Below are 25,013 nucleotides of genomic sequence, written 5' to 3'. Positions count from 1 at the left end.
CTTTTTGGTTACTCTGAGGCTTTACCATCAAACAATTAGACAACAAAATATACAGAACTTGCTAACAAGCGCTCTGCACCATCTTCATCATCTGCAGGAGGGGTTCAAAAAGGCCTTGGCACTAGTTGGGGATGAGTTTCTGGACCGTTTGGATTTCTACAAGTCCTCCTGGTTGCCAGCCCGCCAGGTTGTGGCAGAAGCTGTTAACGAGCGGTACAAGGTACATGCAAAAAAAAATAAAAAATTAATGGATGCAGTTGTAGTATCGTGTCTGCCGTATTCGTTGAACATTGTGGTGTTTGAAAAAAAAAAAAAAATGGAGACAGACTATGATTAGCCCCTCTTGTTTCCAGGTGGATCCCAGTGGGCAGGTGATGGAGTTCTCCCAGGGCGGCTGTCCCTGGAAGGAGCATCTGTTCGCCCTGGAGAAGGAGCTCCAGGTAGAGACGCCCATCAAGTACGTGCTGTATTGCGACCAGAATGGACAATGGAGGGTCCAGTGTGTCCCTGCGGGCCTCAACACCTTCCAGAGCAGGTGATAACACTTGGCGACATCATTTTTTAAATAATATCTGCATGACAAAGTCTAGCCGCGTGTTAGTGGATACAGAGTGGTGACAGGCTTGAGCTCCACTGTCTCCCCCATGTGTTTAGTTGACTCGCCGCTCATTGGAGCGTTTGACAACAACTCACGCACGTACACAAATCCTTGTTTGTAGAATGAGAAGGACCCTTTAGTTGAAGCAGAGGTCATTGCTCTGGAGAGAGCCAGAGTTAAAGGGATGTAAACACATCCGACGTCTCAACAGAGCCACCTGAGCCCGGACATCACCTTCCTCACTTCTGGGAAACACTACGTAGCCACTCGCCTACTCGACGGATGCTTTCATTTATTATAGCCAATTATCTGCATGAACTCCACTCCTTTTGTAAAAGTGGCTTTTAATGAATGTGAGCTCCACAAGTGTAATCTCACTAGCAACATACTCATTTGAACCGGGCTCTTTAATTAGCCCGTCGCTATAGGCCACCTGCCTCCGCCCAGGGGAATGTAGTGGAACAAGGTCATTGGAAAATACATGCCATTGTCCTCATGTTAAGTCAGGATTGTGTGTTTGTATAGATGGACAAGGTATAAACAGGTATCGGATTAGAAGCAAGTGATTAAGGCTGTCAAAATGTTTGTCTTGAATGACACAGTTGGGCTTTGGCAAGCAAACTTTTCCCCAATATTGTGATTGTAGAAGTGTTGACGTGGGTGCAGCTTTTATTTTTACAGAATACAGTTGTTTAAGTGTCATTTGTCAATCCGCCAGCAAAATGGGACGTCCATCATTGACAGATTTGACACATTTGTTGACGGATTGACGATTACATTGATAGATGAAGACCCCTGCTGGCTTAGTTGGTCAATTTTTCAAAGTTTCCCGCCAAATGGCCATTGTCAACAAAATGGACGTCTGTCATTGACGGATTGACGGATAAATCGATTCGTCATGCCTAGTGCTGTCACTATCGAATATTTTTAGAATCGATAATCAATGGATTAAATTTTTTTCCTTCATTACTGTTTGTTTATTAACAAGTGATTGGTGTTTATTTGGTATTTGGTATTTGTATAGTGAAGTAAAAAAAAAAGGGGGGGGGGATTGAGGTTGTACTATGTTATCGGTTCGATCATTGTTTTCCAAATTAAAAACAGATGTTTGCAAATGTCTTATTTTAAAGGGATACTTGACTCGTTGGGCCAGCTGCGAAGTTTATATTTTGTCCAGAATTAATTTGATAACTTCCTTATTTTTCATGTACAATTAATACCTTTAAAAACACATTTTCCACTAGAAAACAGGTGAGCCATGATTGGTCGTTACCTACTTCCTCAGGTGATGTCATCTTGAGTCGGCAGCAAGTGGTTTTTAAATTGTACATGAAAAATTATGAAATTATCACATAAATTATAGACAAAATGTTAACTTTTTACTGCTGAAAATGGCTCAATGAGTCAAGTTTCCCTTTAGTTAAAGACCGAAAATAATCGGTCTTCTTTCATGAAGTACTACAGAAAAAATCTGAGGATTTGGACCATTTTGAATTAGAAAATGGCTCCAAACCTCATTATTAAAATAGTTGTCAGTTAATTTGATAATGGATTACTGATTTTGACAGCTCTAGTTATACGTAGAAATTTAAACACTCGGCTGCATTGTTAGCATAGCAACAGAGCTAACGCAATGTAATGGATGCCAGCTTGCGTTGCGTGAGCGAGCAATTAACTAGAGTGCATTTTCGGAGCCCGAGTAGGTGCGGCTCAGACGGTCTGGGAGTCACCACTTTTTCTTCACTGTAGCTTCTGTAGCCTAAGCACAACCCTGCAGTCCACCACCTTGCCAGTCCAATTTGATAAGAATTTTTTTTTTCCAGTCGTGCTGATTAATGGCAGTGACGACGTGAGGAAGCCGTTAGTGTGTCGTGTTAGCTGATTAGCACCTTATCAAGAATGACTCCCGTTTCCCCAGAGGGGAAATGTTTACCCGCTGAGCCTGTCCACAAAGCTGCCCGATTCACGTCATCAGCGGCCCCACCGGAGCGACTTAGTTGCTGTTATTGACTCGCTGCGCCGATTCCCAGCCTGCCACACACACGCGCTTTGTATTTTGTGTGAGCTGCAAAAAAAACTCGCTTTTGTTTTCCCATTTCACAGCCTGACAGGCTTTTCTCTGTGAGCTGTGGTCACTGGGCTGTCATTTGTGGCGGCACGTGGTCTTGCCGCTCGGTCCCAGCTTGTCCCAATGATGACAGTACCGCCGACTGGACACGCATTTGGCATGCGTCGACTTCAACATAAGTGCCTGTCAGATGGCCGCACAGCGGAGCGCCTGAAAGCTGCTTTGCCTTTTTTTCTCGCCAGCCTGAATGTGCCTCTTTAAAAATGTCCGTAACGGCTTTTGTCTTCAACCAGCTGTTCTCTGGAGACAACCTTGAAACGGGTGTAAGGGTTCCATCTGTGTTTTAACAAGGTGTGGCAATGAATGGCAGTGCGGGGATCAGCAATTACTCTGCACAAACAAACGCAGATAGTGCCTTAGGGATCAAGCTGCAGGAACAATTAAGTCTTATCTACTCTTAACTTGGCTCCATAATTGTAATTAAGAAAAATAGAAAGATCAGTCAAGAAAAAATAAATAAGGAAACCGCAGACTCTGAAGCTAACCCATTGGCATTCACGAGCACAAGCCAACATTGAAGGGGAAAAAAATTCTGTCAAGTAACTCAGCCTACTTGTTCTTCATGAGAAGTATGTGCCTGCTGTCACCATATCAAAGTAGCGAAATGACACTAGCCCCCTTGTCGATGCCGTCTTGTCAAATTGGCGTATCGGAGGCGTAACGGTAGACATGGCATTTATTGGCCAATCAGTCCAAAGTTGTTGCAAAGTTTTAGGGAAGGAAAAGAAGAACCTCGCTCCGTTTCACATTTGCTGTTTCACATAGTAAAGCAACACTAAGGAACTTTCAGTTTGCGTTGATTTTGGCGACGCCGTATGGACAAATGCGGTATTATGTCTGAAGGAAGACCAGATTTCCTATGAGGACAAGCGCATTGCGTCGTTTTTTTTTTTTTAGCTCACTCCAGTGAGTGAAATCCGGGCCAATGTTGTTTTTGGCGTATGCTATAAAGCAGTCAGCTCATTTGGAGTTTTTTGTGTGGCAGTGTTCTTACCATCCTCCTTAAAGTTGCTTAGTGCCAGTAAAAATGATACAGACCCCCTCAGGCCATGGCAAAGGTACCATTCAACAAATTTTAAGTCGATATTTCATCAGAAGAGTTCCGAAAATATTTTATTAAGGTTGAAAAGTTCCTTAGTGCTACTTTTAGTCAAAATTTACTACTGGTGTCTTTGTGATCTTGGACTTGATCATCATCCGGCGCTTTGCCCTGCACAATATTGCCTTCATTTCATTCTGCAGCCCGTCTAGGCATCAAGTTAGATCTGCTTGTGTGCAATCCATCATACCTGCTTCATTTCGGCAATGTAGCAACTAAAGAACTTACTGGTGACACGTTATACATTTTATCCCCCCAACATTTCAAACAGTTCCCAGATGTCTTCTTAACAAGTCTGATTAATTACCCCAAAAATCAAGAAATACTGGAACCGGTATCAGCCTAAAAAAATTTTATAAATCCATATTGGTTGATCCCTAATCAAATGTATTCACGTGAGATACAGAGTTACAAATACTTTACAAACCCAATTTCTATTTTTCCATCTAAAGCTTTCATTATTCAAATTCCATAATAGACCACCAAACACTAATCACAACAATAATTCTTTTGTACAGATAATGCAAATCGGCAGGCATGTATGTGCCAGCGTGTGAGTGATTGAATAAATGTATCGCTCCATTACAAAACATCTGACAGGCACATTAATCCGGTGCATCTTCACTCGCACCCGTCACGCTGTTGTCACGCCCCTTATTCATCACACGACCGCGAAAGAGCATTTTCATGTGCATGTCACATGTTCGGCAATAGCGAGTGTTTATTAAATTGTATACTGTTCTCAATCTCAGTTTCCCCCGCCCGCCTCAAGCTCCAATCAACCACCATGCAATTGCTTTTTTGTGGTATTATTATTGTGACCGCTATTTTCCATGTACACGCCGTCCGCCTCCCAGTATACACACATACGCACCCACCAATTTCAGTGTGTCAGTGGACCATGACATGAAGATTTGTCCCATAAATAAACACTTTGCCATTATAAAATATGAATACAGTTCCTTGCAATAGAATAATAGAAATAAGTGACGAAGAAGAAGAATAGAGCATGCGGAGAAGGCGAATGCTTCGTTCAATCGAGTTATTCCGAATGCATTTATAGTATTGGTGTCAAAACTAGTATGTTCATTTTGACTTAATTTAAACTTCCTTTTATGCCACTAATTTTTTTAACTCGTGATTAATGACCGCCCCTTACTTGGAAAGTATGTACTGGGGGAATTCCAGTCCCATAATGTGCAGAATTTTACAAGTTACTTCATGTTAAAGATAGATAGCTCTTAACTAATTTTGCTCCAAAACACTTTATGCTTTTTTATGCTAGAGCATACGGAAGGCTTTGATGCAGCCTCTGACCTGAGGAGGTCGCTTAAAGTAATGGTAGTTATTACAAAATATGGCCAGCAGGTGGCAGCAGAGTATAAGAGATCAACCAGGGCCATGTTGCAAAAGGCTCTTTTCCCCACTGTTTTAAACTGATTTGTAAATAAGGATGAAATTTAGCTATAATTCTGATGTTAATTGCTGCAAAATGAAAATACAGATACAAATATCCTTTTTTTCCCCCGATGAAAGAAGAGCCTCTAATCTTTCTTTTGGTGTAGGTTCCATGTTTTTATAGCAATAGAACACAATAATATTCTGTGGGCCTTGCAAAATCTGTCAAAATCCATTAAAACAGTCCGGAGCGAAGGGGGTTGCTTCAGTGAAAATGGCTGCGAGTGAATGAGTTAATATGAAAAGGAAATTTGAGAGTTGTCATGTCTTTTTTTTTTTTTGTGCGTGCGAGTTTGAGCTCATTAATTCACCTAAAGCCTGTTAAAAATCCCACACCCTTCACCTAAACCGAATACGTCAGAATCCCGAGTCGTGAAGTTGTCAGGAGACCCGAGGAGTGATCAAAGAAAAAAGAGAAAAGTGAAATCCAGCGCCGACCAGACAGCACCTACTACACACAGGGTTACAAACCAGAATCTTTCACCAACCCCAGAAGCATATCATGTCCAACAAATTAGAGAGACCTCAAGAGACCAAAGGAAAGACTAAAGAAAGAAAGAAAGGAAGGAAGGATAGATGAAGCAGAGTGAGATCCACGGACATCAGCCTCTCCCGATGTCTTACAAATGCAATTATGCCATCTAGTGGCAGAAATATGACCAACACAAATCAATATCAAACTCTTTTTTTTTTCTTTTTTTTAGCCATATTTCTATTAGTTTAACATTTTCCACCCACTTCTGTGTTAACAAGAGTATGAAAACTTTTACTATATTTAGAACCGATATAAAATTTGCGATTAATCGTGAGTTAACTATTGAAGTCATGCGATTTAATTTCAATGAACATTTTAAATCGCCTGACACCGGCTACGGTTACGAAAGGACTAACCCAGGGGTCCTATTTAAGAGCATAAGAGCATCATCAGTGGAATTACAAAATCCAAATATTCGGGTTTTAAACGGGTTATCGCCTGCATGTAAACGTCCTCACTGAATCAAATCTAGTCGAGCGTTCCGTCAACTGGCACAGCGAGCCGCCAGATCATTCAGCTTTAGTGCACGTCTATATTCCTGCTGTTTTTCATCTTTGGAAGGGCAGACTTTACTTCCCCTTCTTCTTGTTTTTGATCCACTACCGCATCTCATTAGATGATGTGCTGGCGTTGTATCCATGCAGTTGGTGTCTCCTGCTGCTGCACGCCATTTCCCACTAACCGGGTCATGCAGTCCATTCTCCTTCTTTCTGTCCTCTTCATGGGAAAAGTGCGGCATCTCAAGGCGGTTTCATCAGAGAAGAGTCGTGCTAAATTGAGATGGTGGGCAAGGTAGAATTGTCACCTGTGAATCACTCGACCGTCTGCTTTTATCTTCTTATTACTGATCCAGGAATAGAAAAAGGCGTGGATGATGTGACCATAGCTGTTGCTATTTTAACCTCAGTCCACAGCCTACATCCACCCTTCCCCTATCAGCAACCCCCCCCCCCTCCTCCCCCTTGTCTCTTAGGTACAGTATGTATGTCTCTGCCCTCCCTATCAGCTTTTCCCCACAGTCGATCTTTTGCCATCTTCCCACTAATCCCCACCACCCCCTACCCCTGCATTCCCTACGTCTTCCTATCTCACCGCCACACCTGTCACATGTAACCTCGTCCATGCTCCTTTTCACTCCACTGCAAATTCTCATTAGGTGGCGGCGCCTGTTCAAATCCACTCTGAAGCTCTCCAAAGCTTTAATATAACGCAAACAGGAGCGTCGACGTTTGCGGAAGAACAGTGGCTTAAATGAATGTTAGAAAGAAGAGAACCAAAAAAATCCACATGGCTTTCTCTTTAGCGGCCCGCACATCCTCCCAATAGACACGTGCCAAGTGTGTTATAAGGGTGTTGTTATCACCTGTGTCCCTGCCACAGCACCTGTGGTGCAGGGCGGGGGGGGTTATTTTTAATCGGAAATGTGTGTGAGGGAAGGGAGCAGAACGATGGAAGCAGTCCTTCCTCGGAAAGGTGAAGTAAAGGATAGGTGAAGCAGAAAGAAAATACAACAAAATATCACCTATAGTTGGAGGAAGGAATCATTGTTTTCCTGTTTTTTGCTCCCAGGCGGCCCCTGATGTTGTCAAGGTTATTACCACGTTGGTCCGATGAAGTTTTCATTCGCTCGTAAGGGTTGTTGGAATATTTTTTTTTAGTGCTTGAACGTTTCAATTTCAGTTAGTTCTCGACATTTTAACATTTTGAAGAGGAATCAGGAAACAATACTTTCAATTAGGGCCCGACCGATATGCATTTTTTGAGACCGATGCCAATACCGATTTTTTGCAAAAAAAATAAAATGCAGATTACCGATTTAATCTTACCATTATTTAAAATATATATATAATGCATGAAATTAACGCCCCCCCCCTCCCAATTTTTTTTTTTTTAATGGGTGTCACACACAAACCACTATTAAGATTATCTGCTTTGAATGACAAGTCTATAGTATAACCTTACCAACAAATTTCATGAAGTATACAAGGTTGTTGTATAGATTTATGTGTCAATAATAAAAATATTTCTTACTTGTTTACAACTGCTGTAAAGCATTAACCATTTATTTTATATATCTTTATCTTGTGTTATTTTCGCAAGTCTTGAGACTTACTGGCCTGACCTGGGACCTCGGAGATTGTATTTCATGCCATGTCATGTGGAAATTGTTAAGACAAAAATCCTTGAATGTTTGCAAATTGAATTGTGAGTTTTTGAATCCATGAAATATCAACTTTAGATATAATTTGAAAGGACAATGACAAAATAAAACAAGTAAGGGAAATAAGAATAGAATAAATTAAAAATAATAGCAAGTGAAAAAAAACAAATACTGACTGTTCCTGTGTGTTTTGGCCTCTTGGGGGCAGTGTGGTGCCGTGCATCCATGATGGAGTACACACTTAAAGTGAGTACAGAAGAAAGTTGCGATTGAATTCTATTAAAATAACTTGTTTTTCACACATTGGGAACAATTTGTGCCTTTGTGTAGTGTTATCTCACCTGTGGGTATGTGTTCCCACAGCATTTGCGTGTGGATATTTATTATTTGAAGGAAAAACACTCCTGAAGTCGATGCTAACATCCTGTTAGCATTTGAATGGGATCCTCCATTAGCATTAGCGCTCAGCTAGCGACATTTTAAAAACGTAGCATATTTGTATTTAAATATACAGTGGATGTAATTCTTATCATCTTTTGTTTAGTTTTACAGTTAATTCCAACTGCGGTGTCATTAAACATCTTAAATGACGCTTAGGGACAACAGAATAACCAGAATAACATACGCTACACACTTGCTAGTTGCTAATGTTAGGCAAGCAAAATGGTACATTCAGGGTGCTTTCACAGCGTCGGAAACGTTTTAAGGGGAAAATAATTTGTCTGATAAACTGAGGTTTATCTCCATCCATATCCAGCATAAACATGGATGCACATAACATTGCAGAGTGATAAAAGACAAAGTCTCAACATAACCTGAGATCATCTTCTAATACTGCACAAAAGAAAGACTCACTTTTTTCGACTTTACCAGATTTAGTCGGTGCTGCTGTTTTGGTTGACAGTTAACTCTTTAATGACTACAATCGGTCAGTCTTTATTGCAGTAAATCCATTTTAAGTATATATATATATATATATATATATATATATATATATATATATATTTATTTTTTTGCTGTGTCTGTCATGATGGCACTGTACAGTAAAGTTCCGCGCGGCTAATTTGCTAATTGTGGACTTTCCATTTCGGGCGGTCATCCGGAGAAAGAGTACCGGCTTCCTGACCTGTCATAACAGCGGCTGCGAACCCTCCCACTCCTTCCCTTATTACCAAGCCTGTTGACCTTTTCCGCGCACGCCGCTATACAATGGAGCTATCGACCGCTTGATTCATTTAACAGGGATTATGGCTGTGCTTCGCTCACCTCCCCAGGCTGTTTTTACAAAGATGGCAATGCAATCCCAAAACGCTGCAACTCTGCTTTATTTCTGTCTTTGATAGGCTGACTGTGATGTCACAGTGGGGCCAAAATCTAAACGGCTTGCTTAAAGGCACAGATTTTTTTGTAGGTGGTACTAGTGCTGGGCGATGTGGCCAAAAAATAAAATCTCGATTTATTTTATTTTATTTTCATTCATTCAGGAAGATTACGATGTTCAGACGACAATAATGTATACTGATTATAAATCAGTTTTAACATAAACTTAACATTCATACTGTAGTTAGAAAAATGACAACTCACATAACATCTGGATTTAACACAACATAAGAAAAGCTCTTAATAATTTAGAAGACAAAATTCGATTTCACGATTTAGCAAAAATTCAATAATTTAAATTTCAAAATGACGATTAATCGAATTAATTCAATTTATTGCCTGGCCCTAGGTGGTTCACGTGTTGTGGTGCAGGCCCAACACAATAGTCACTTGAAAGGCATAACCTTAGCTGTCATATTAGCATTTATCTCATTAATTATTTGGTTTATTGTAAATTGACTACTATCCTAATTAGGGATGTCAGGCGATTAAATGTTTTAATCGCATGACTTAAATAGTTAACTCATGATTAATCTCAAATTTCATATCTGTTCTAAATGAACAATAAAATAATTTTTCTAAGTTTTCATAGTCTTGTTAAAAGTGGAAAAAAAGGTTAAACTAATAGAAATGTACTGTACTTTAAACGAGGGTGATATTGCTTTGTGTTGAGGTCATTTTCTGCCACTAGATGGCATAATTGCATTTGTAAGACATTGGTGACAGCTCGGTGCATTTTTCTTTTCATATTAAGAGCTATCTAATCTTTAACATGAAGTAGCTTGTGAAATTCTGTACATTTTTAAAATTGTAAAACTTGACCCTACTACTACTTCGAAGCCCTTATTTCAAACCCTAGCCCTAGTTTGAAACCCTAATTTCAAACCCTAGCCCTAGTTTTAAACCCTAATTTGCAACCCTAGCCCTAGTTTGAAACCCTAATTTCAAACCCTAGCCCTAGTTTGAAACCCTAATTTCAAACCCTAGCCCTAGTTTGAAACCCTAATTTGCAACCCTAGCCCTAGTTTTAAACCCTAATTTGCATCCCTAGCCCTAGTTTGAAACCCTAATTTGAAACCCTAGCCCTAGTTTGAAACCCTAATTTCAAACCCTAGCCCGAGTTTGAAACCCTAATTTCAAACCCTAGCCCGAGTTTGAAACCCTAATTTCAAACCCTAGCCCTATTTTGAAACCCTAATTTCAAACCCTAGCCCTAGTTTGAAACCCTAATTTCAAACCCTAGCCCTATTTTGAAACCCTAATTTGAAACCCTAGCCCTAGTTTGAAACCCTAATTTCAAACCCTAGCCCTAGTTTGAAACCCTAATTTCAAACCCTACCCCTAGTTTGAAACCCTAATTTGCAACCCTAGCCCTAGTTTTAAACCCTAATTTCAAACCCTAGCCCTAGTTTAAAACCCTAATTTGAAACCCTAGCCCTAGTTTAAAACCCTAATTTGAAACCCTAGCCCTCGTTTGAAACCCTAATTTTGAAACCTAGCACTACTTCGAAACCCTAATTCTAAACCCTAGCCCTAGTTTTAAACCCTAATTTGAAACACTACCCCTCGTTTGAAACCCTAATTTTGAAACCCTAGCCCTAGTTTTAAACCCTAATTTCAAACCCTAGCCCTAGTTTTAAACCCTAATTTTAAACCCTAGCCCTAGTTTTAAACCCTAATATGAAACCCTAGCCCTAGTTTTAAACCCTAATTTCAAACCCTAGCCCTAGTTTTAAACCCTAATTTCAAACCCTAGCCCTAATTTGAAACCCTAATTTCAAACCCTAGCCCTAGTTTGAAACCCTAATTTGCAACCCTATCCCTAGTTTGAAACCCTAATTTGCAACCCTAGCCCTAGTTTAAAACCCTAATTTGAAACCCTAGCCCTCGTTTGAAACCCTAATTTTGAAACCTAGCACTACTTCGAAATCCTAATTTTAAACCCTAGCCCTAGTTTTAAACCCTAATTTGAAACACTAGCCCTCGTTTGAAACCCTAATTTTGAAGCCCTAGTTTTAAACCCTAATTTGAAAGCCTAGCCCTAGTTTTGAACCCTAATATGAAACCCTAGCCCTCCACAAATATATGCATTATTATTCAATTTATTACTGCTCATATTTGAGTGTCTGCTGCGTTGCGACTGGAAATGTCATTAATCCTGTGTCAAAGAAATTAGTTGCGGTAAAGGAACTACTAAAAATTAACGCACCAATTTTGACACCCCTAATCCTAATATATTATTACTAAATAAACAACACATATAAGTGGAATCACACCCCCCCCCCCCCCCGAATAGAAGGTTTATATATTAATTTGATCGAGTACTTGACAATTCCAAATGAGAATGATACCAACCCAGGAATACAGGTACAAGTTGTGCATTTTAATTAAACCCCCCCAAAACATTTTCATAAACGTTAGCCCCCCCCCATACACTCCCTTAAGAGAACCTTCCTGTTGATGAGGTCAGCCCCTCCCGGAGTCAATCTTTCCCCTGATTGACGGCGGACTCGAGTGCCCTTTTGTATGATTGTGATTTTCCACATAATTGAAGAAGAATAAGAGCTGATTGCTTCTGGCGGCCTCTTTGCAGCGTCTGATTGAGGCCGCGCCACGGTTCACGCCCTTTAGCTACAGATGAGGAGGCGCGTAGACACAACACTTTTTCGTACAGTGCGGCAACGGGAAGGGAAAGCAGCTGTTACCACACGCCGAGTGACCCCCCCTCCCCCACTTTTGTCTTCAGACTGCCCCTGCTGGAGGAGTGGCGCGGTATCCGTGACGACGAGCTGTCCAAGCTCAGCGGCATCGAGGGCTGCGTCTTCGTCCACGCCTCCGGCTTTATCGGCGGGAACAAGACGCGGGGGGGCGCCCTGGAGATGGCCCGCAGGACCCTGCAGGCCGCCGCCAAGTCGTCCGCCAATGGCGACTTATGACCAGTCAGAAAGTTATTTTGGTTCAGTCAATGGATGGTTTGTAACTGACATTATTAGGTTCACCTGCATAATCAAACATGACCATATCATTTTTGTAAAGTCTTTTTTTTTTTTGCCACAGCGTTTCGTTCCTATTTGATGGTGTAGCTGAACCGAATGAACTCATCAGCCATTCGTTTCCAATAAAATTCACTTCTTAATACTTTGTAGTCTGTTCTCTTGTTGCCAAATCGGATATCATCGCTGTGGGCCATCAAAGCCGCCTGGGAACGGCCACAAATTCCCCCTTCAAGGAAGTCCGACTCATGCAGACCGCCACACAGAGGGGGGAGGGCGGCTCGTCTCGGTGCTTGAACACTACAAAGAAGCGCGCAAGCTATTTCTGCCAGGCTGCGCCATCAAAGCGTCGAGCGCAGGTCTTGATTAATTCAGAGAAATTAAATTTTCAGAAGGCGTGGAGAAGTGATCTTCATGGCGCCCCAATAAGCTACATGCTCAATTTCGGTCTGATATTCTCACCAATTCCTTAATTTTAAGTCAATTTGTTAGTAACCATCATAATGTGTTAGCTTAGGGGTGTCCAAACAATGGCCCGGGGGGGCATTTGCAGCCACTACTACTACCCCCCCCCCCAAAAAAAATCATTTATTGCCTTCTAATGTAGCAGTTGACTATAATATTTATATATAAACAATAAACAATTGCTTAGTATATCGTCACTGTCCTGTGAAAAACACTTATGTCCATTTTTGTCATTTTTTATGTTTATGGAATAAAACTGAATGCAGACATCACAAAAATGTAAAAAAATATATTTTTTAAATGGACATAAGTGTTTTTCACAGGACAGCGATGATATATTTACCATGCGTGTGCCTCAAAAAAATTATTCGGATAAGAATCGCTATTCTCATTTAGTATGATTCAGAATAAATTTTTAAATGTCCCAAAATCTATTGGCAGCCCTGTTCATGTTGTACCCGATTTGGCCACTAAGGGGCAGTGTGGTTCCGCACATTCTGATACACTGTTAGTTGTAGCCACTTTAGAGAGTAGAAGGAAAAAGTCACCAAGTTATGCCAATAAAAGTTGTTTTTTTTTGCAACGTAAGAAGAGCATATGCCGGTGAGTAACGTTAAGATGCTTCTCTGTATACATTCCTGAACCGTTTTGTATGATTAGCCGTTCTTTTGAGTGATAAAAATCCTGTGAGTGGCGCGCTAATTAGCATTAGCGAGTCAGACGAGTAGATCATGACGATTCTTTCCACATCTTTAAATGGAAGCAGAAATCGTTGTCACTCAAATCATTTTGAATCAAAAATCGTTCTGGATCGGAAATGTTAAATTAAAGGTGAAGAAATTGTGTTTTGTCAATGTGGACACCGTGTTGAGCTCAATCAATCCATCATTATTTGTTGTGCTCATTTATTGTTATTCACTGGTGCGGACTTTTTCTTTGTCTGGTCACTTTGCATCTCTCGCCGTTTTTTTCTTGGTGATATTACACGCACGCATCCATCGTGCTGTCATATTGTAATTCAGTGCAATTACGGTGCCATTGTTGCATGGGGAATAATGGATGATAATCACTGACTAGGAGGGAGCGTCAAGAGTTATGGTCGGATTCGCTGCAGACTACTATTAAAGGAAGATTTTAATTAATAAAATATGCGCTAATAAGCTTCGCGCCATCAAAAACGTTCTCTCACATCTGTTTTATTCATAAATGGTGGCTAGCCAATAAAAAAGATCTCGAACACCAAATTTAAATACACACACAGAGGACTTAATTTTCTCTCTTAAGGCACATTGGAATCGTTTCCCAGAATGCAGATGGTAAAGTCCTGATCGTCTCTAATGTGTGAATGCTTCCGCGCATATGCTATTCTGTACCTAAAAAAAAAAAATTCAGATTATTTTCATTTTGAACACTTTCCACATTTCTCCACTCATTCAAGGCTTTGAAACCCTTTTGACAACATTCCCTACATTTCTACCTTTGAACCTGATTCCACATTTCTATGAATGGGGAAAACGAATTCTTCCATATTTCACCACTTATTCCACCAATTCAAAGAATTCCCACATCAAACTATTCAGCTCGTTCAGGACATTTTGCAACTTTTTTTTCTTTTTCATTACACTGGGGAATACAGTTGTTGTTTTTCCCCGGATGTTTTTAACACACTCTAAAAACATTTGGGTCAAAAGTAACTCAATTATGGATAAAAAATGGACCGATCCAGTTTATGGGTCAACCAACTTTCTTGGTTGTCTTGTACATAATGACCCAATTTTTTTTGACCCAAGTACAGTAGAGGATCGGTCCATTTTTGACCCATATTTGGATTTGTTTTTACCCAACTGTTTTTAGAGTGCAATTTTTAGGGTGTGGAATCCAGCTATCACATCAGGGTTTTTTTTCAGGGGGGGTCTCAGTCCTGTTACTACGTCTCCTCTAGCCTCACGATCCACAGTGATGGCGAACTAACATTACTTGTGGTTTATCACGTTTTGTTTTAAATATATTTTTAATAACTTTTCTTGAAAGCGTCTTGGGTGGTGGCCAGTTTACTTGGGTGGCCCGCCCAAGTATTAACATGGTGTAGGAAACACTGTATAGTATCCACGTTTTCTAAAAATAAAATAGATGTATATGTATGTAAATTACTGTCAAAACTATTAAGAACACACTAATATGGAATAGTTGCTACCTTTGAAAACTAAAAATGCAGCAATTCATTTTATATATACAGTATAAAACTTTAACCAAGTGAACCACTTTTTTTCAGTGTTCCACATTTCCATGCCAAAATTAACATAAACATGAATGTAGATATTTTACGTATTGATTGACATCCTCCTTCCACATTTTTTGACTGATTCAGTCTTTTTTTTTATTACTTTTTTTGGAGGAGGCTGGAACAGATTAGTGGCATTTCCATTCATTTCAATGTGGAACGATGATTTAACATACTGTACAATTTCAAATCGAGGAATTATTGTATGTAGCTCCACAATTTTGTCGTCTTGGTCAAGGCGGAATTTTCTCACCCGGGGAAAAGTTTTTTCCGTGTGCGTCTGCACATCATGACGTTGCGCTGTTTGTCACGTGCATTGGTACACAACTCCAACGGAGGTCAGGGGTCCCACGAGGCAGCGCAGTGGAAAAAATAGCTACCGAGCGACTGGCTGAGCAGAACACTTGCCCCCCCACTGACCCGTCGTTAGTGCATTTAGTCTCGTGAGGAAAAGAAGAAACGCTCCGGTGCTTTTCTTGTATCACTCCACACTGCATGTTGTGTGTTGTTTTTGTCTTCCTGCGTTTGTCGCTGATGAATCTTTTCCGCTTTCAGCGTCTGTTTACAAATGAGCGCCGGCTTTAATTCATTTGCCGACAAACAGATGATGCCTCTCGCTCGGCTGAGTCCACTTTGTCAACAAAGTTCATCCTCCTGTTTCCAGACTGGTTCTTGGTATTCTCATATTTGCACAGGAGTTCTTGTGTCTTTGCTTTCTCGTCATTCTGGGGGGAAACGGCAAAACGCAGCCGGTCCTCGTGAGTCTCTGACTTGTTTTGTCAGACAAGAAAAGTCAGAATGATGAATAACAGAATGATACTATTATTTACTATTTAAATGAAACGTTCTGTTACCGAAACATATCAATGTTAACTGAATTTGACCTTATTTGGCTTTATACCAGAGCCAAAATATTAGAAAACTTATACAGGGTGACCCAAAGTCACTCTATGAATTTCATTTTTTCTATTTTAGCCATCATTGAGACGGACGGGTGTGAGGTCGTCACCATTTGACACCTTCGGCTTTGCAGTTTTTGTTAGCATAGAAACGAATGGAATTAGAATTCACCTATTCCAGCCCCCAGCCCATTAATGTGCATTTTAATGAGAAAATGGCACTCTATAATATTGTGCTTTATAAAAACGTAATTAAATAGAATACATAGCATAAAACGGGTTTCGAATCATGACTTAAAGCTACAATCCAATTCAGTGTGCTGCTCCTTGTGTACCCGCCTTGGCCACCAGGAGGCAGTAATGTAACCAGACTTCCTCTATAGCTGTAGTACATAGTTGCTGTATATGCAGTATATGTGTAAATACGAACATCCCGTTTAACCTTTTCGCAACAGTGTCCTTTTATATTTCTTGCTCAGGCATGTGTCATCACCTCCTCCACACACACATCCTCTTTAATTAAAAAAAAAAAAAACATGCCTTCATTCTCCTCACATCTCTCCACAGAAGACACAACGCCTCTAAGATCACATGACACCTGTAATCAATAAGGAAATAATATAGTCGTTCACATGGCGGGTAAGCGAGGATGATGACACGTGAGATGCTCCTCGGGAGAGGAAGTGAGAGGAGAGAGCGAAAGCGAGTGCGTGTGTGTGTTCGAGAGAAAGAGACACGCCCACTCCGCTTTATTACAAGCTGCCTCTCGCTTTCACTCCAGTCACCGATGAACGCCTCATGCAGCAGTCACGGCAGAGTTGATGTTAAGGTTCTTTTTTATGTGCGCTACCGAAGACGTCGTCCAATCAGCTGAGGTTGAAACTGTGCTGAAGATTCGTAAAAAGGAGTCAAGAAATGTGAAGGGCAAACTTCAGAGGAAACCATTCACGTGTAAGTTGATCTATGTCGTGGAGAGTTTGTCCGATATCTTATTTATATTTGCTTTTTCGCTAGGCTGGTTAAACTGCTTTATATACTATGTAAATAGAATGAATGTTTTATTAAGTAATTTTATTAACTAATTGAAGGAGGGAGGGGAAGGAAAGGTGTAAATGTGTGAAGTGTCCACTTTGTGTGTCACACCACATTTTTATTATCATGCATGCGGCAGATTATGATCATTATTTGTCCAATATGTGAATAGATCAATGAAAATGGGAAGAGGCCAAAGTAGCACCACAAAAAAAAAGGCAAGGACATTTTGTTTTCACTAAGAAATTAAGCACTTGATAGTATTGTACTTAAAAACATATAGTAATAACATAATTTAAAACAATATCAAGAAGTAAGTCTCTTTTTTGTGTGCTTTATAATTCACCATTGTGTAACTCATTCTGGTACAGCAAGTGTGTTTATTGGCCACTAGAGGGCAGTAGAATACATATACACACTTTTTCCACAAACGATAAAGAATATGTCTGAGTGTATTATTGTACGCTCTGTTAACATGTGCTGCTCTTGTTTGTATTCAAATATAATTTATATAAACGTTTATAATTAGTGCAGTATTGATGCTGGTTTCATTAACAGCCATTCACAAAATAATTAGTGTGCTTTGGTTAAACACACAACAGGCTATTTGAATCAACCTTGAAAGAGAGAGAAAAAAACCCTAAATTATTTTTAATGTAATTTTAAATTATTAAAAATATTTTTTTCCTAAAGTTATTTTTTACTCTCCCTCTGCCCCTGATTGTGGAAAGTGTTTTATTGTTTTGTTTCGTTTTTTTAGTGCCCTCCTCCTGAAAATAGATTTTTTTAATTTAATTTTTTTTATTACCCTGAGATTGAAAACAGAATGTTTTTTCTTTGATTTTATTTCTGTTTTTGTTTTTATCTTTAACCCTATTATCTATCCAAAATGATTTTCATTCTCCCTTGCCTTGAATTATATATATATATATATATATATAATTAGAATTTTTATTTCATTTAATAGATGTTTATATTAAGTACATGCCTCCACTAATATCAACACAGGTTTCAGGGGGCGGCCATTTTGCCATTTGCTGTCAACTGAAAATGTCATCACAGCTGCTCGGGCTCAGGTAAGGACCAATCACTCCTCAGCTTCAGAAAACTGTTGAGCCGTGATTGGTAGTTACCTAAGCCCTGAGCAACTGTGATGTCGTTTTCAGCCACAACAAGTAGCGCAGTACAAAGCAAAATGGCCGCCCCCTGAGATGGATAAAAATGGGTGGATTTTTCGGGATATTTTTCTTCAAACGAATGCTAATCATGATACTATGTTAATTTGTTTATTTACTTATTTGACATCCTCTCAAATACTGATTTAAAAATATTGGATTTAGAATTTTTTGGTGTGTAATTTGTATTTACCCTCACACTGAAATAAAAATGAATCTATGAATTCATTTCAATGTGAAAATGCACGACCCCGTCATCTTCCATCCTTCCTCGGCGTGATTCACAGTCTCAACACGTTTAACTTGAGCGTTTTAAGGGCACAAGCGGATTGTAGCAGCTGCTCCCCCTTGACCGAGACCGGCCTGCTTGTCCCCGCCGTGTCTCTTATTGATGCCGAGAGACTGCAGCTGGATTGATGTTCTGGCCGTTAATAGCGCGCCAGGCCTTAGTTACACATCGATCCCTCCCCCTTTCCCGAACCTTCGTCCTCACAATGCATGCGTAATATGCAGCGGCACCGCCATGGAATATGATGAAGGGGCTATGGGGCGTCATGGGAAGATAAACAGAGCAAGACAAGAGTGTAATGTGATTCTTTTTATTCTGCGTGAAAGGGCTGTCGGGAAAGAGGACATGCGATTCATCCTGTTCAAATTCAACATTTGCTGTTTGCACAACAGTCTCCCATTCTGTTGAGTTCACGAAAATAGTGATGTCATGCTCCCAACACGTTGAAGAGAACCAATACATGGACGTGAGGAACCGTGACCGGAGTGCTATTTTAATTTGCACTTTTGATTGAGGAGGTTAATCATTTTCTGTTTTCAAAAACCTCCAATAGAGCCATTACGGTTTTATAATTTTTTATTGCGTTTTTTTTTTTTAACTTCCAAAAGAACAGAACGTCAGTGGGGACAGGACTAACATTTGCCATTTCTACTAGAAAACCTTTTTCTTTTTATTTCATTAATTGAAGCAATATTATTTAATATTAATTTATTTATTGTTACTGCATAGATCATGCCAGTTATTTATTTATGTGTTTAATATTTTATATTTATTATACAGTATAGTATTTTTCAACTAAAGACTCCAATTGTTAAATCTTATTTCAGATTTTTTTTCCCGAGTGACGCTTTCCAAATTGTGTCAGATTGTTATGTAACAGTGGAGATAATTTGAATAATACAGAATTTCTTCACTCATTGCTTGTTAGGTCACCATCTTTAAGGGGAATTCATGGAAGCACGGTGTCAAAACTAAAAGCTAAGCAAAGCTACAGTGCTAGTGCAAATGAGCTAATTAGCATTAGCTAACGAGGATAGCCGCTGATAAATGCTATATACTCGAATATTCGTGTACATGCGAACATGTGGTTGTTAGTGTTTTCAATGGAACATGAAATATTTTGGATATCCATTCTTGTATTTGACAATTGAGTTATCGGATAAACAATTATAGTCGGTGTGAAAGCAGAGGATGCAGAGGACAGGGTTAGATGGAGACAACTGATTCGCTGTGGCGACCCCTGAAGGGAAAAGCCGAAAGAAGAAGACATGGTACATATGTGAGTTGCAGGTATTATTTTTTTTGCCACTAGGGGTCACCATACTCACGTTCGACACAATCAACGCTGTAGGATCTTTGACTTAGTGTGTGGCTTTAAAAGGCGGGGCCTTTTGTAGTTGTGTAGTTGGCACAGGGATTAATTTTTATTTTTTTTAAATTATTATTATTATTAAGTGGCTCCCTTGTCAAAAAAATGCTCAATAATGTAATCTACTAGAAAATATGTAAAAATAAATAAACAAACAAAAAAAAGGGCGCTAATGTGTAAAACCCGGAAGTCCGTGGCATCTAGCCCATACACAGAAGGTGAGTATGATAATATTGTACAGAAAAATAAGGCTTTGTTCCTAAAGTGACACACTGAATGCCCTTTTATTGCTGTCTGCCTCAATAATGTCGTCCCCAGTCATCCCAAAGGTCATTTTTAAGCATGTGTTGATTTCCTCCTCAATGTGTCAGACGGCGGCGGTGACGTCCGAGTGGAGGTGCGCGTCGGGGGGCGACGCCGAGGCCATGTGCCCAGTTCCGCCACAGCGGCCATGGAGCAGACCTCGAAAAGATCAAGACCCCCGGGTGAGACCGGCAAGCTGTCTTGTCAGAAAATGCATCTGCCAACAAAAAAGTGTTATTGTGTGAAGGCTTCACAAACTGACTTACCATTTATTCCCAACACACATTTGCATCGTTCACATTAAATTTTTTAAAAGGTTACCTTTCATTTTACCTTGGGAACCGTTTCCGTGGTGCCCCAAAAAACAAAACAAAACAACAACAACAACAATGTCCCACTTTTCAGAACTTTTCCCACCAAAACAGGTTTTGTTTTTTTGTTTTTTTACCAATTCAAGGCGTTCTAAATAAAAGCTAAAAATTATTCAAACTGTTCAGCTTACTCAAAGAAAAAAAATCTAAATAAAACCCAAATTTTACTTTTCTTTTTTTGGTCCCCGCCCCATAATTTCAAAATGTTAACTAATTTTCTCCAACTTTAAACTGTTAATTTTTTTTCAAAATAAAAGCCAAATTAAGATGCTTTGTTTTTGTTTTCTAATTCCTACATTTTTTGACCAAACCTTTTCAACTTTAAACTGTTCTGCTTATTCTTACTAGTTTTTTAAAATTTAAAAATAATAGTCAAAATTAAAATGCTTTGTTTTTCTTTTCTAATTTCGATTTTTTTTTACCAATTCAAACATTTTCAACCTTAAATGTTTTTGCTTATTCTTACTTGTTGTTTTTTTATTCTCAAAATAAAAGACAAAAATTACTACTTTTTATTATTCTCCTAATTTCTAAATGTTTTGACCAATTCAAACCTTTTCAATTTTAAACGCTTCTGCTTATTCTTACTAGATTTTTTTCAAGTTTTCAAAATAAAAGCCAAAAATTATGACTTTTAAATTATTCTCCTCTAATTTCTACATTTTTTGACCAATTCAAACCTGCTTATTCTTACTAGATTTTTTCCCCCAACATTTCAAAATAAAAGCCAAAAATGACTACTTTTGATGTTTCTCCTCTAATTTCTACATTTTTTTGACCGATTCAAACCATTCCAACTTCAAACAGTACAGCTTATACCGCATTTTATTATTATTTCTAGATATCTAGCTATCTCTATCGAGCTAGCTTGCTATCTATCGAGCTATCTATCTCTCTATCGAGCTAGCTTGCTATCTATCGAGCTATCTCTCTATCTATCGAGCTAGCTTGCTATCTATCTATCTATCTATCTATCTATCTATGAAGCTAGCTAACTAGCTATGAAGCTAGCAAGCTATTAAGCATTTAGCTATTAAGCTAACTAGCTATCAAGCTAGTGGTCTGTCTATCTATCTATCTATCTATCTATCTATCTATCTATCTAGCTATCTATGAAGCTAGCTAACTAGCTATGAAGCTAGCAAGCTATCACGGTAGCAGTTCAGCTATTAAGCTAACTAGCTATCAAGCTAGTGGTCTATCTATTTATCTATCTATCTATCTATCTATCTATCTATCTATCTATCTATCTATCTATCTATCTATCTATCTATCTATCTATCTATCTATCGAGCTATCTCTCTATCTATCTATCGAGCTAGCTTGCTATCTATCGAGCTAGCTATCGAGCTAGTGATCTATCTATCTATCTATCTATCTATCTATGAAGCTAGCTAACTAGCTATGAAGCTAGCAAGCTATTAAGCTTTTAGCTATTAAGCTTTTAGCTATTAAGCTTTTAGCTATTAAGCTAACTAGCTATCAAGCTAGTGGTCTATCTATCTATCTATCTATCTATCTATCTATCTATCTATCTATCTATCTATCTATCTATCTATCTATCTATCTATCCATCCGTCCATCCATCCATCCATCCATCCATCGAATCTACTTTCTCTCTCTCTCTCCCCGTCTCTCCCTACCAGGAGGCGATGCGGCGCGTTGGCTGTGCGGCGTCTTGTTGTTCTGCTCCTTGTGGATCCCGGCCCGGCCGCAGTGTCCGGACGGCTGCCACTGCGCCTGGGACACGTCCACCGTGCTGTGCTCGGACGCCGGCCTCCAGGAGGTCCCCTCGGGGATCCCGCCGGACACGGTGTCGCTGCACCTGGAGCGCAACAACATCCGCAGCCTCCCCGAGAGCGCCTTCGTGGAGCTGGCCCACCTGCGGGACCTCTACCTGGCGCACAACCGCATCGACTCGCTGTCCTCGGGGGCTCTGCGCCGCCTGGGCCCCGAGCTGCGCCTGCTGGACCTGTCGCACAACCAGCTGAGGCAGGCCAGCCGGGACGAGTTCGGGGGCACGCGGGCCAAGACGCGGCTGTACCACAACCCGTGGCACTGCGACTGCACGCTCCAGGAGCTGATGGAGACGCTCAACCTGGAACCCGAGACGGTCAACGGAATCGTCTGCGAGAGCTCGGTGCGAGGGCTGGGCGAGGCCAGCCGCTGGGAGGACCCGGGCGTGCTGGGCGAGCACGCCGGCCAGCCGCTGGTGCGCCTGCTGGACTCGGGCGTGAATTTCTGCAGTCTGCAGCGCAAGACCACCGACGTGGCCATGCTGGTCACCATGTTCGTGTGGTTCTTCATGGTCATCGTCTACGTGGTCTACTACGTCAGGCAGAACCAGGCCGAGGCCCGCCGGCATCTGGAGTACCTGAAGAGCCTGCCGAGTCCCCGGAAGACCCCCACCGAGACGGACACGCTGAGCACCGGCTTCTGAATGGAAGCAAGCGCAATGAAAAACTCTACGGCTGCTTGCTCACACAAAATGGTGGATCTTGTTTGCCTTTTCATGCCGGAATCGTTTTTCTGTGCAACAGAAATAAAAAAAGTTTGATCTCCAGACACGAGAAGAAGAACTTTGCTGACTGCAGTCCGCTTTCCCTTTATCTGATCCCGCTGTGCCCTCTACTGTCCTTGCATTGTCTCATTAAGGTCGAAATGGGACTAAATGGCTTTTAGGAAATGACATCATCATCATCAATGTAATCATCGTCATCATCATCTGAAGTGTTTTTGTCATTTGGACTACAATAATGTTTTCGTTTTTGGTTTAAATTTATTGCACAATTGATACTATTGATATTTTTATTTTATTGATCAAGCAGGTGCTTTATTTTTATATCATTGTTTTGTTGAGCTGATTTGTTTTGATTGTATTTTTGTTGGTAACTGAGCAGATACTTTGTTTTGATTGATCAAGCATGTGCTTTATTTTCATCGGTTGTTTTGGATTGCAGCATTTGTTACTAAGCAGGTGTTTTATCGAATAACATATTTTACCAATTTAAACAGGTGGTTTGTTTTTTTGGGTTTTTGTTTCTGATTTCAATATATTGATTGAGGAGGCCATTTATTATTTTCTTCTAAATGTTATTTTGTTATTTTACTGCTGAGCATATGAATTTTTTTTCTTATTCATTATTTTATGTTTATTATTTATTTTATTTTTTCCTTTTCCTTAAGCTTTTTATTTTGCACTGGACCAGGAGAACTGTTGATCTATCCTCAGGAATATACTGTAATGTTTAAAACGTGGGCCAGAGTAAGGCCTTGGTAGCTGTCATTTATTTATTTTTAACTATATGTATATTATGATTTAAAAAGTAATTAAAAAAAAAAGTGTAATATTACCAAATGAAAGTTGTAATCCATAAAAAGTACACACGCACACACATATGAATGTTGTGTTAAAGAGCATATAATCTTACAACTTTATTCTCAGAATAGAAACTTCTGTAAATTTATTTATTTTCTCATTTCTTGACGACGCTACACAAACGCAACATTGGTCCCAAATTCAAATTTCTCTCAAGTGCCTGCTGCTCGCCTTTTTTCCCCCCAAACCCTTTCAATCAACTCACTTAAATGTGTGTGTGTGTGTGTGTGATAAAAGCACTCACAATCACACACACTTAAACAAAATAATATATTTTCATGTGTTTGTACGTGTTTTTCCACGTCTTCAGTCTTTTTGTGCGACATAACGACATGTGCACTTTGTATTGTCGAAACCAAATGTAAAAGAAAATGTAGCGTAACGTGCTCTTTGTGACATACTCCGTTGTTTGATGACTACAATGTTTGTATTATTATTTTTGTATTATCATTAGGTCTGAAAAATCTGATTGTTATTGTCATGTGACCTTCACAATAAATCTGTACGTGGACACTAGTGTTGTGTTGGCGTAACTTACTAGTAGCATTTTGCAACTTTACACATGGAATGACAAAAGTATTGGGACGGATGTAAAATAAATTGCCCATGTAAACTGGTAACTAAAGATGAGACTTTTTTTTTTCTCATAATTTCACTTTGTATTTATATAAAAACTTTATTCTCTCAAGTTTGGCATTTAATTTTTTTTTTACTTTTTTTGTGTGTGCAAGTTATTCTTGTACGACTATTGCCAGGACATTGAAACCAAAATAAATGACAATAAGATTTTTTTTTTTTTTAAATGTGTCTAGTGGAAGAAGTTTTGAACTTGGTCCCAAAAAATTTAAATGATTTTTTTTTATTTTAACAAGGATCTGTAGACTTTTCAGATCCACTGTATATTTTGTTTTTGAAGTTTGTTACATTGAAGATTAAAAGGTAAAAAAAAAGAGAAAAAAAAAGTACATTGATCGAAATGCTTAAGATGTGCCTTTTATTACTTTAATACTTGTATTGCATTAAATGAAGGCATATGAAAAGACAGAATCAATTTAATTTACTGGACATCTTTTTTTTTCAGTGGCATCATTGTCTTAA

General features: G+C 39.5%; 2 protein-coding genes across 6 annotated transcripts in view; both read left to right on the top strand.

The window, feature by feature from the left end:
* The window catches only part of myg1 (myg1 exonuclease), a 54,010-nt gene extending 41,513 nt beyond the window's left edge, over positions 1 to 12,497 (top strand). For 3 of the 4 annotated variants that reach the window (XM_077574391.1, XM_077574392.1, XM_077574389.1), the window contains 3 exons: positions 98 to 220; positions 354 to 535; positions 12,106 to 12,497. In XM_077574391.1, coding sequence (XP_077430517.1) covers positions 98 to 220; positions 354 to 535; positions 12,106 to 12,295 — 495 coding nt within the window. In that variant the 3' untranslated portion in view covers positions 12,296 to 12,497. The remainder of the gene's footprint in view (positions 1 to 97; positions 221 to 353; positions 536 to 12,105) is intronic. The other variant, XM_077574390.1, reaches the window with a different exon arrangement.
* A 713-nt stretch (positions 12,498 to 13,210) lies between these two features.
* On the top strand, positions 13,211 to 24,431 carry LOC144057144 (leucine-rich repeat-containing protein 3-like). Of its 2 annotated transcripts, none has more exons than XM_077574444.1 (3): positions 13,211 to 13,420; positions 20,234 to 20,347; positions 22,183 to 24,431. In XM_077574444.1, exons 1-3 carry the CDS (start codon positions 13,372 to 13,374, stop codon positions 22,974 to 22,976), a joined length of 957 nt encoding a protein of 318 aa, XP_077430570.1. In that variant the 5' UTR covers positions 13,211 to 13,371; the 3' UTR covers positions 22,977 to 24,431. The 2 variants fall into 2 exon arrangements, with proteins under 2 accessions (XP_077430570.1, XP_077430569.1); XM_077574443.1 differs by lacking the exon at positions 13,211 to 13,420 and adding an exon at positions 16,768 to 16,948.
* The last annotated feature ends 582 nt before the right edge of the window (positions 24,432 to 25,013 follow it).

This window comes from Vanacampus margaritifer, chromosome 8 (genome assembly GCF_051991255.1).
Source record: "Vanacampus margaritifer isolate UIUO_Vmar chromosome 8, RoL_Vmar_1.0, whole genome shotgun sequence".
Lineage (NCBI taxonomy): Eukaryota > Metazoa > Chordata > Actinopteri > Syngnathiformes > Syngnathidae > Vanacampus > Vanacampus margaritifer.
This window is presented reverse-complemented; position numbering and strand designations above follow the sequence as displayed.

What these genes read in the sequence shown, in the direction of transcription:
- LOC144057144 (XM_077574443.1), top strand. Translation starts at nt 16,819, where the DNA reads ATGTTAAGGTTCTTTTTTATGTGCGCTACCGAAGACGTCGTCCAATCA. An exon ending in TCAGAGGAAACCATTCACGT is followed by an intron (nt 16,949 to 20,233) that starts GTAAGTTGATCT and finishes TCAATGTGTCAG; the next exon opens with ACGGCGGCGGTGACGTCCGA. An exon ending in GAAAAGATCAAGACCCCCGG is followed by an intron (nt 20,348 to 22,182) that starts GTGAGACCGGCA and finishes TCTCCCTACCAG; the next exon opens with GAGGCGATGCGGCGCGTTGG.